This window comes from Perca flavescens, chromosome 18 (assembly GCF_004354835.1).
Source record: "Perca flavescens isolate YP-PL-M2 chromosome 18, PFLA_1.0, whole genome shotgun sequence".
Lineage (NCBI taxonomy): Eukaryota > Metazoa > Chordata > Actinopteri > Perciformes > Percidae > Perca > Perca flavescens.
The window spans coordinates 32657467-32669745 of NC_041348.1; the positions used below are offsets into that span (position 1 = coordinate 32657467).

Consider the following 12279-nt stretch of genomic DNA (forward strand, 5'->3'; position numbering starts at 1 on the left):
CACACACTCAGGGAGTCCTGCAGACAGACACACAATCAGAGACGCACACTCAGAGACACACACACACACACACTCAGGGAGTCCTGCAGACAGACACACAATCAGACACACAATCAGAGACACACACACACACTCAGGGAGTCCTGCAGACAGACACACAATCAGACACACACACTTCTTTATATGATAGATGTAAATAAGTCTGATTCTCTAAATGATAGATGTAAATAAGTCTGATTCTCTATAAGATAGATGTAAATAAGTCTGATTCTCTAAATGATAGATGTAAATAAGTCTGATTCTCTAAATGATAGATGTAAATAAGTCTGATTCTCTATAAGATAGATGTAAATAAGTCTGATTCTTTATATGATAGATGTAAATAAGTCTGATTCTCTATAGATGTAAATAAGTCTGATTCTCTATATGATAGATGTAAATAAGTCTGATTCTCTAAATGATAGATGTAAATAAGTCTGATTCTCTATATGATAGATGTAAATAAGTCTGATTCTCTATATATGTAAATAAGTCTGATTCTCTATATGATAGATGTAAATAAGTCTGATTCTCTATATGATAGATGTAAATAAGTCTGATTCTCTAAATGATAGATGTAAATAAGTCTGATTCTCTATATGATAGATGTAAATAAGTCTGATTCTCTAAATGATAGATGTAAATAAGTCTGATTCTCTATATGATAGATGTAAATAAGTCTGATTCTCTATATATGTAAATAAGTCTGATTCTCTATATGATAGATGTAAATAAGTCGGATTCTCTATAGATGTAAATAAGTCTGATTCTCTATATGATAGATGTAAATAAGTCTGATTCTCTATATGATAGATGTAAATAAGTCTGATTCTCTATATATGTAAATAAGTCTGATTCTCTATATGATAGATGTAAATAAGTCTGATTCTCTATATGATAGATGTAAATAAGTCTGATTCTCTATAGATGTAAATAAGTCTGATTCTCTATATGATAGATGTAAATAAGTCGGATTCTCTATTGATGTAAATAAGTCTGATTCTCTATATGATAGATGTAAATAAGTCTGATTCTCTATATGATAGATGTAAATAAGTCTGATTCTCTAAATGATAGATGTAAATAAGTCTGATTCTCTAAATGATAGATGTAAATAAGTCTGATTCTCTAAATGATAGATGTAAATAAGTCTGATTCTCTATAGATGTAAATAAGTCTGATTCTCTATAAGATAGATGTAAATAAGTCTGATTCTTTATATGATAGATGTAAATAAGTCTGATTCTCTATATGATAGATGTAAATAAGTCTGATTCTTTATATGATAGATGTAAATAAGTCTGATTCTCTATCGATGTAAATAAGTCTGATTCTCTAAATGATAGATGTAAATAAGTCTGATTCTCTAAATGATAGATGTAAATAAGTCTGATTCTCTATAGATGTAAATAAGTCTGATTCTCTATATGATAGATGTAAATAAGTCTGATTCTCTATATGATAGATGTAAATAAGTCTGATTCTCTATAAGATAGATGTAAATAAGTCTGATTCTCTAAATGATAGATGTAAATAAGTCTGATTCTCTAAATGATAGATGTAAATAAGTCTGATTCTCTAAATGATAGATGTAAATAAGTCTGATTCTCTATAAGATAGATGTAAATAAGTCTGATTCTTTATATGATAGATGTAAATAAGTCTGATTCTCTAAATGATAGATGTAAATAAGTCTGATTCTCTATAGATGTAAATAAGTCTGATTTTCTATATGATAGATGTAAATAAGTCTGATTCTCTAAATGATAGATGTAAATAAGTCTGATTCTCTATATGATAGATGTAAATAAGTCTGATTCTCTATAGATGTAAATAAGTCTGATTCTCTATATGATAGATGTAAATAAGTCGGATTCTCTATAGATGTAAATAAGTCTGATTCTCTATATGATAGATGTAAATAAGTCTGATTCTCTAAATGATAGATGTAAATAAGTCTGATTCTCTATATGATAGATGTAAATAAGTCTGATTCTCTATATATGTAAATAAGTCTGATTCTCTATATGATAGATGTAAATAAGTCTGATTCTCTATATGATAGATGTAAATAAGTCGGATTCTCTATAGATGTAAATAAATCTGATTCTCTATATGATAGATGTAAATAAGTCTGATTCTCTATATGATAGATGTAAATAAGTCTGATTCTCTATAGATGTAAATAAGTCTGATTCTCTATATGATAGATGTAAATAAGTCGGATTCTCTATAGATGTAAATAAGTCTGATTCTCTATATGATAGATGTAAATAAGTCTGATTCTCTATATGATAGATGTAAATAAGTCTGATTCTCTAAATGATAGATGTAAATAAGTCTGATTCTCTAAATGATAGATGTAAATAAGTCTGATTCTCTAAATGATAGATGTAAATAAGTCTGATTCTCTATAAGATAGATGTAAATAAGTCTGATTCTCTATAAGATAGATGTAAATAAGTCTGATTCTTTATATGATAGATGTAAATAAGTCTGATTCTCTATCGATGTAAATAAGTCTGATTCTCTAAATGATAGATGTAAATAAGTCTGATTCTCTATATGATAGATGTAAATAAGTCTGATTCTCTATATGATAGATGTAAATAAGTCTGATTCTCTATATGATAGATGTAAATAAGTCTGATTCTCTATAGATGTAAATAAGTCTGATTCTCTAAATGATAGATGTAAATAAGTCTGATTCTCTAAATGATAGATGTAAATAAGTCTGATTCTCTATCGATGTAAATAAGTCTGATTCTCTAAATGATAGATGTAAATAAGTCTGATTCTCTATATGATAGATGTAAATAAGTCTGATTCTCTATATGATAGATGTAAATAAGTCTGATTCTCTATATGATAGATGTAAATAAGTCTGATTCTCTATATGATAGATGTAAATAAGTCTGATTCTCTATATGATAGATGTAAATAAGTCTGATTCTCTATATGATAGATGTAAATAAGTCTGATTCTCTATAGATGTAAATAAGTCTGATTCTCTATATGATAGATGTAAATAAGTCGGATTCTCTATAGATGTAAATAAATCTGATTCTCTATATGATAGATGTAAATAAGTCTGATTCTCTATATGATAGATGTAAATAAGTCTGGATCATCATGGGTGCTCTATGGATCATCAGTGGGTGCTAATGGATCATCAGTGGGTGCTGATGGATCATCAGTGGGTGCTGTCTGGATCATCAGTGGGTGCTGCGTATGGATCATCAGTGGGTGCTGTGTATGGATCATCAGTGGGTGCTGCGTATGGATCATCAGTGGGTGCTGTGTATGGATCATCAGTGGGTGCTGCGTATGGATCATCAGTGGGTGCTGATGGATCATCAGTGGGTGCTGTGTATGGATCATCAGTGGGTGCTGGGATCATCAGTGGGTGCTGCGTATGGATCATCAGTGGGTGCTGCGTATGGATCATCAGTGGGTGCTGTGTATGGATCATCAGTGGGTGCTGCGTATGGATCATCAGTGGGTGCTGCGTATGGATCATCAGTGGGTGCTGTGTATGGATCATCAGTGGGTGCTGTGTATGGATCATCAGTGGGTGACTGGCCACTGTTCAGCGCCAGTCTACCGGCGTTTCTTGCCCGCCAGGTATCCATGGTGATGACGTCACTGCAAAGTATGAATCGAAGACCTTCTATGTCGACTAACACTCATCACCAGATCTGTAAATCTGAGTTTCTCCACTAAGAGTCGTGTTAAAGCACCACTTTAATTCTTGTGTTTACCAGAGATGAGCTCGTACGGTTCTTGGAAATAAGTCATTCAGACATGACTAATGGACTACAGAGATCTGGTCTGACTGAGACCAGAACCACCGATTAGTCCACTGATCCACTAAGAGGAGCAGCTCTAGACCTCTTCCTGTTTAAACTTTATTTATTCATTTAGAAAATCAGAGTTTACTGCAAAACGCAACGAGCTAAATAATAGCTTTTAGGGCTGTCCCCGACTAAAGAACTCCTTAGTCGACTAACACTTCTAGGATTTAGTCGACTAACCGATTAGTTGATTTAATCGACAGAGCTGTGCTCTTTGAGAGGTGGTTAAGACTAGAAAAGCACAATATAAATGTAGTTAATTAACCATCTGTAAAACTGAGTTTCTCCACAATTAATCCTGCAAAAGCACCACTTTAAATCTTGTGTTTACCATAAATGTGCTCAGAAGTTTCTTGGAAATGAGTAATTAAGCATGAATAAGCATAAAAAATGACTAATGGACTAATTACATTTAGATTAATTACCCCCGCCTGGGACTCACCAGGTCGGCAGCGTGCTCCACGTAGACGTGGTCACTGAACCTCCGGCTGCTGATCAGAGCCGCCGGGACGTCCCGCCGCAGAGAGGCCTGACCCCGGATCAGCTGATCTAGACGCCGCACAGGGAACTGGTCCTCCGTACAGATATACACCGCTCCTACAGGACACACAGAGTTACAGACAGGCAGCGAACGCAGCGCTCCTAGGCAGCGAACGCAGAGTTACAGACGGGCAGCGAACGCAGCGCTCCTAGGCAGCGAACGCAGAGTTACAGACGGGCAGCGCACGCAGCGCTCCTAGGCAGCGAACGCAGAGTTACAGACGGGCAGCGAACGCAGCGCTCCTACAGGACACACAGAGTTACAGACAGGCAGCGAACGCAGCGCTCCTACAGGACACACAGAGTTACAGACAGGCAGCGAACGCAGCGCTCCTAGGCAGCGAACGCAGAGTTACAGACGGGCAGCGAACGCAGCGCTCCTACAGGACACACAGAGTTACAGACGGGCAGCGAACGCAGCGCTCCTACAGGACACGAGAGTTACAGACGGGCAGCGAACGCAGCGCCCTAGGCAGCGAACGAGAGTTACAGACGGGCAGCGAACGCAGCGCTCCTACAAGACACACAGAGTTACAGACGGGCAGCGAACGCAGCGCTCCTACAAGACACACAGAGTTACAGACGGGCAGCGAACGCAGCGACACACAGAGTTACACAACGCAGCACAAGAGAGTTACAGACGGGCAGCGAACGCAGCGCTCCTACAAGACACACAGAGTTACAGACGGGCAGCGAACGCAGCGCTCCTAGGCAGCGAACGCAGAGTTACAGACGGGCAGCGAACGCAGCGCTCCTACAGGACACACAGAGTTACAGACAGGCAGCGAACGCAGCGCTCCTACAGGACACACAGAGTTACAGACAGGCAGCGAACGCAGCGCTCCTACAGGACACGCAGAGTTACAGACGGGCAGCGAACGCAGCGCTCCTAGGCAGCGAACGCAGAGTTACAGACAGGCAGCGAACGCAGCGCTCCTACAAGACACACAGAGTTACAGACGGGCAGCGAACGCAGCGCTCCTACAAGACACACAGAGTTACAGACGGGCAGCGAACGCAGCGCTCCTAGGCAGCGAACGCAGAGTTACAGACGGGCAGCGAACGCAGCGCTCCTACAGGACACACAGAGTTACAGACGGGCAGCGAACGCAGCGCTCCTACAGGACACACAGAGTTACAGACGGGCAGCGAACGCAGCGCTCCTACAGGACACACAGAGTTACAGATGGGCAGCGAACGCAGCGCTCCTACAGGACACACAGAGTTACAGACGGGCAGCGAACGCAGCGCTCCCACAGGACACACAGAGTTACAGACAGGCAGCGAACGCAGCGCTCCCACAGGACACGCAGAGTTACAGACGGGCAGCGAACGCAGCGCTCCCGCAGGACACGCAGAGTTACAGACGGGCAGCGAACGCAGCGCTCCCGCAGGACACGCAGAGTTACAGACGGGCAGCGAACGCAGCGCTCCCGCAGGACACGCAGAGTTACAGACGGGCAGCGAACGCAGCGCTCCCGCAGGGCACGCAGAGTTACAGACGGGCAGCGAACGCAGCGCTCCCGCAGGGCACGCAGAGTTACAGACGGGCAGCGAACGCAGCGCTCCCGCAGGGCACGCAGAGTTACAGACGGGCAGCGAACGCAGCGCTCCCGCAGCGAACGCAGAGTTACAGACGGGCAGCGAACGCAGCGCTCCTACAGGACACACAGAGTTACAGACGGGCAGCGAACGCAGCGCTCCTACAGGACACACAGAGTTACAGACGGGCAGCGAACGCAGCGCTCCCACAGGACACACAGAGTTACAGACAGGCAGCGAACGCAGCGCTCCCACAGGACACACAGAGTTACAGACAGGCAGCGAACGCAGCGCTCCCACAGGACACACAGAGTTACAGACGGGCAGCGAACGCAGCGCTCCTACAGACACAATCTCAACTGCATGAGTCTACCACAACACAGAGCAGACACTACCATCAGCGGTAATAAAGGGCTCAATAGTTTGGACACACCTTCTCATTCAATGTGTTTCCTTTTTATTTTCATGACTATTTACATTGTAGATTCTCACTGAAGGCATCAAAACTATGAATGAACACATATGGAATTATGTACTTAACAAAAAAGTGTGAAATAACTGAAAACATGTCTTATATTTTAGATTCTTCAAAGTAGCCACCCTTTGCTTTTTTTGATAACTCTGCAAACCCTTGGTGTTCTCTCAATGAGCTTCATGAGGTAGTCACCTGAAATGGTTTTACCTTCACAGGTGTGCTTTGTCAGGGTTCATTAGTGGAATTATTTCCCTTATTAATAAAAAAGCAAAGGGTGGCTACTTTAAAGAATCTAATATATAAGACATGTTTTCAGTTATTTCACACTTTTTTGTTAAGTACATAATTCCATATGTGTTCATTCATAGTTTTGATGCCTTCAGTGAGAATCTACAATGTAAATAGTCATGAAAATAAAAAGGAAACTCATTGAATGAGAAGGTGGGTCCAAACTTTTGGCCTGTACTGTACCTGAGTCCAGACCACCGTGCTGGGCTGGGTACTGGACCGACAGGCAGAGCTGCAGAGCCAGCTGAGTCTTCCCCGCTCCGCTCTCTCCGGACAGCTCGGTGACCCCCCCAGCAGGAAGACCCCCCCTCAGCAGCTGGTCCAGGACGGGACAGCCCACACTCAGTCTGAGACCACTATATCCACGCTGCAGCAGGACGGCTAGAGAGACAGACAGACACACACACACAGGTTAGTTTGTGCATGCTGCCACATCACTCTGTAACCAATCAGACCACACATTGACCTGGGGGGGTGTAACTGACCTGGGGTGGGGGGGTGGCGTCTGCAGGCCGTGGCCGCGGCGGTCTGCAGCTGATGGACGTCGGACCGGGACAGACCGGTGAGTCTCTGCAGGTCTGGACCGGAAACACACAACGCCTCGCGCACGCACTTCAGTTTCACTGGGGTGGCAACCACCATGGCAATAAAAACACCACAGAGGAGCAAACTGCTTACATTTCATATTTTACAACAGAACTCCAACCAAACTCCATAATAAATCTGACCGTTTTAACGTGGCTAACAAATGCTTCATGCATTCATCATCACGTCATAACAAAAGTCACAACAGTACTAAGTTAAGTTAAAACTAATCTACACAGCTTTCCCCGATAGACATTTAAGATAATAAAGTATGCGCCGATAGTACTACTAAAACATATACTTTAGGGAAATGTGTTCCGTTATGGCTATATATGGTAAATACATTTGAAAATATTCGATAAAACATTAAAGTGTGGTTTATCTGAATGGAGCTCCGTTTAAACACGGCCGCGTATTCATTACAGAACTACCGTTCAGCTTCTAGAGGAACTCCGTACAAAATCTCGCGGTTTTAAGTCGGGCTTCGCAATAACGTTTTAGGACTGAACGTTACATCTGGAAGAGGGTTTAACGTACATAACATCTAGTTATATACACTTTATGATGGCCGATTACAATATTGAAACATATAGACTAAGACAAAGTGTTAGCTTGTGTTATATAAACTTACTACATTTGATGGTAGGCGATGCAATGTTTAATTGTGATATTTCTGAGTGAACGCTGGAGTACAGGCTCTTTTACCTCTCCTAACGGATGCTATGATCCTGGGGTTAAGGTCCAGTTGGTCCCAGTCCATCTCCCCGCTGCGGACATGCTGTCCCCGCCGCTGCTTCACTCTCACACGGCGACAAAAACTCACTAAACTGCCTTTAATTCACTAATTAATACGTCTGTCTGCTTGTTTCTGCCCGGACCACTTCACACACGAAATACCCGCCAGAATACAAAACGTCATCACGCACCGCCTCTTGGAAGGAACCATTTATCCCGTTTGTGGGGTCCCGGGTTAAAAGTAAATCCAGTTTATTGTCTTATATATATTAACAATGTAAACTTTTTTATTTCATAACTAAAACACGTAATGTAAACGTATAACTTTTAATACAGTTTGTAATTCTTCCCGCCATCAATCAACACACACTAGCCCCTCTCCCACCCCCCTTCCCCACGCGATATCTCCGGACCCGTGACGTCAGCGCGCTGCGTCGCAGGAAGAAAACAAACCGATCGGTCAAGACAAACCAACCAGCAACCAAACAATGATCCGTTTCATTGATCAGTGATCGGTTATTTAAAGAATAAAACGTTAAAATAAACGGTAACATGTCTGTCCGACCGGAGAACTAAATGGATTCTACCGGACATTAAATCTGGAGACACCAACGGCTCTACCGTGTTTCTAACCGCCAAACTGGTCTCCGTTGTTCTCTACTAGCGGTGGGTCCCTTAATTAACTAATAACGGCTCTATTATTAACCCTAACTAATGACTGTTCTATTATTAACCCTAACTAATGACTGTCACTGTCTCTATTAATAACTTACACCTTTTAATCTTGTTGTACGGGTCTATAATGGCAATAAATGGCATTCTATTCTAATGTATTTAAGTCTTCATATTTTGACCGATAATCTCTCCTGTAACGTTACATCTGGAGGAGGATTTAACGTACAGAACGTCTAGTTATATACACTTTATGATGGCCGATTACAATACTAAAACATTTAGCCTAAAACGAAGTTTTAGTTTGTGTTATATAGTGTTACATTTGATGGCGAGCGATGAAATGTTTAATGGTGATATTTCTGAGTGAAGCCTGGCTCTTTGAGATCTAATAATAATAATCACTCCTGTAACTGCATCCGTTAGTCTGAAAGTTTATAGCGATCATTTTCCCCGTACGTTAATCAGTTGGTGTAACTTTGGGTTCAACAATGGGGGGTCCCGGGACATTGATCTATGATACACCTTTTACAGTGTTATTACGGTCCGTTTCCCCCCTAGGTTATGGATTAGGGCTGGGCAATATATAGATATTATATTGATATGAGACTAGAGATCGTTTTAGATTTTGGATATCATAAAATCGTGATACTAAGTGTCTTTTCCTGGTTTTGAAGGCTGCATTACAGTAAAGTACTTTTCTGAACTCAGACTGTTCTACTATTTGCCTTTACCCACTTTGTCTTTAAATCGACATTTCTGATTCATCAAAATTCTCATTGTGTAAATAATATTTTGTTAAAGCGCCAATAGTCAATCCTACAATATCGTCTCAATATCAACATCGAGGTATTTGGTCAAGAACATCGGCCAGCCCTAGTAGGGATCCTGCGGTAGAGACAGTCCCACTAGTTCAGTTCCTCTGGAGCCCTCGGTCACCCCCCCCACCCCCCAACTACTTTGCACTTTGGTCCACATTAAGACTGAGTGGAGTTTGACACATGTGCTTTAAAAGCAATTAAGTCTGTTCCTAATAGAGCTGCTCCCTCTTACTGGATAATCGGTGGTTCTGGTCTTAGTCAACTCAGATCTCTGTAGTCCATTAGTCATGTCTGATGCTGTTTTCATGCTGAATGACTTATTTCAAAGAAACGTACGAGCTCATCTCTGGTAAACACAAGAATCAAAATGGTGCTTTAACACGACTCTTGGAGGAGAAACTCAGATTTACAGATCTGTCCATTAAATCAACTAATCCATTAGTCGATATGATTGAATGAGTGTTAGTGGACTAAGAATTTCTTCAGTCGAGCACAGCCCTACTTCCTAAAATGTATTTAATTAAGTACCCAGGCCTGATGATTTGTATCTGAAACACATTGAAGCCTGAAGATGTGTTTTTTAAGAGTCTGGAATAGAGGATTGTATATCCTGTACCAGAAATCTTTAAAATAGATTTCAATAAGCCTCCCGGCTGCTTTCCTCTGTGCCTGCAGGCTGCGTGACCTCTGACCCCCACCATGAGCTCCCGAGTGTGCAGGACGTGCGGGGGGGCAGATATCGACGTGGACCAGGCTCGGGGCAGCGCCGTGTGCACCGGCTGTGGCTCGGTTCTGGAGGACAACATCATCGTCTCCGAGGTCCAGTTTGTGGAGGGAAGCGGAGGAGTTTCATCTGCCGTGGGACAGTTCGTCTCCGCTGACGGTGAGACAAACTTTCACTCACTTCTACTTTAAACTCTTAAAAACACTAAAACTACAGATTTCTGACTGGAGTCTGGTACTCTCTGTACACAGAATTGATAGTTTAAAGAAATAATTTGGCTTCTGGAAGTCACTTAAGTTTAGCTTTTAGAACAAGACACAAAGAAGCTCCAGCCAAACTCATGCACGCTCAAATCAAATTTACCCTTCTGTCTCCACCCTGACGGCAAGAGAACGAGATCATAATTCATGATACAATGACCTGAACAGTGGTGTGTTTTTCAAACAGAGCAGCAAAACTCAAACAGCTGAATGTGAACAAACTGAAGCTTTATTGAATCAGGTTCTGCAGACAGTTTGTTTCGGTTCTTCATCAGCCGAGCAGTTTACCTGCGAGGACAGAAACACAGTTAAACCCTCATGGCTACCTACGTAGGCTATATCAAAAGCTCTGCGTGCAATGGGAGGGGTTGTGTATTGCGCATACCGCTACAGCCATCAATCATGGAGTGTGTGTGTGTGTGTGTGTGTGTGTGTGTGTGTGTGTGTGTGTGTGTGTGTGTGTGTGTGTACCTGTGATATGAAAAGTAATACTGCTGTTTGTTACTTGTTTTTTTAACTCATTGAGTGATGTTTCAACTTTTAAAATGTTGCATTTGTGCTTTTTGTGGGACTGCAGATGTAAGTTAGCCTGAGGCTAACACTGGTGCAATGCATCAAACTGTCACATTTAGGTTTTAATTGCACATTGTCCCTTATAAATAAAACTGAGCCTCCACAGAACCATAAAACGGCCTTCAGAATGAACTGGGTGTTGAATGGGAGACCGGCACAGTGCTCACTGCACATTAAACACTACTTCACTAAAACCAGTTCCTTCCTGAGACGATTTAGCAGAGCCACTGTCGCTGAGTCCAGAGCTTAGCCCCGCCCACGATGATTGGGATTGGTTTAAAGAAACAACGCTGCTACGTGGACATAGATCTAGCAATGCGAGCCTAAGCTGTTACAGACAGAACTAACCACTAGAGCTGGGCAATATTTTGACAGTCTATAGATATCGTGATATGAGACTAGATATCGTCTTAGATTTTGGAAATTGTAATATCATAAATGGCTTAAGTGTTGTCTTTTCCTGGTTTTAAAAGGATGCGCTACTGTAAAGTGATGTCATGTTCTGTGTTACCAGACTACTCTAGCGGTTATGTCCACATTACTGAAGATCACATTCATTCATATTTTGTTAAAGCACCAGTTGTCAACCCTATAATATCGCCACAATATCGACATCGAGGTATTAGGACAAGAATATCGTGATATCTGATTTCCTCCATATCGCCCAGCCCTACTAACCACAGACAGACTCCTTGTTCATGGACTCACAGCGCTCAGTCGCTGCAGAATGAATACAGGGGAACCATGATGGATATTTAAGTTACTGTTGGTTTAGTGGGGTTCTAGTTGGTCTGGAAGCCCGTTAGTAGGCTAACTACTCAGGCGAGCTGCAGAATACCGTTCAGATTTGTCAGCGTACCTCTCAGGATGCCTTGGTGATCACTGGCTCCGTACCGAGCGCCACAGTCTGACCCGGTGGTCTTCAGGTCAGAACCAGTGGACCCTGCTGCCCCGGCACTGGGAGAGTTCTGCAGGTTCTGTATTCGTTTGGGCTGGTCCCAGGTCTGGAGTCTTCCTGAGAGGCTGGGAGCGAGTCTGTCTCGGACGGTTGACGCTCCTAATGGACGATAGAAACAGGAACAAAGATTTAGTAATGACTACAGCTGCAACTACTTCATGGTGGATCATGTTCTGGATGAATGGATCAGTTTTTTGGGACTCAAGTAGGGGT

General features: G+C 42.2%; 2 protein-coding genes across 4 annotated transcripts in view; one reads left to right on the forward strand and one right to left on the reverse strand.

The window, feature by feature from the left end:
• Positions 1–8223, reverse strand: part of xrcc3 (X-ray repair complementing defective repair in Chinese hamster cells 3) — a 12218-nt gene extending 3995 nt beyond the window's left edge. For all 3 annotated transcript variants that reach the window (XM_028605250.1, XM_028605249.1, XM_028605248.1), the window contains exons 1-4: positions 8029–8223; positions 7224–7361; positions 6922–7119; positions 4336–4490 (exon numbers count right to left, since the gene is read on the reverse strand). In XM_028605250.1, coding sequence (XP_028461051.1) covers positions 4336–4490; positions 6922–7119; positions 7224–7361; positions 8029–8083 — 546 coding nt within the window. In that variant the 5' untranslated portion in view covers positions 8084–8223. The remainder of the gene's footprint in view (positions 1–4335; positions 4491–6921; positions 7120–7223; positions 7362–8028) is intronic.
• Positions 8224–8496: 273 nt separating this feature from the next.
• The window catches only part of brf1b (BRF1 general transcription factor IIIB subunit b), a 41419-nt gene continuing 37636 nt past the window's right edge, over positions 8497–12279 (forward strand). Inside the window, exons 1-2 of the mRNA XM_028604684.1 lie at positions 8497–8724; positions 10227–10434. Of these exons, the coding sequence (XP_028460485.1) occupies positions 10251–10434 (184 nt within the window). The 5' untranslated portion in view covers positions 8497–8724; positions 10227–10250. The remainder of the gene's footprint in view (positions 8725–10226; positions 10435–12279) is intronic.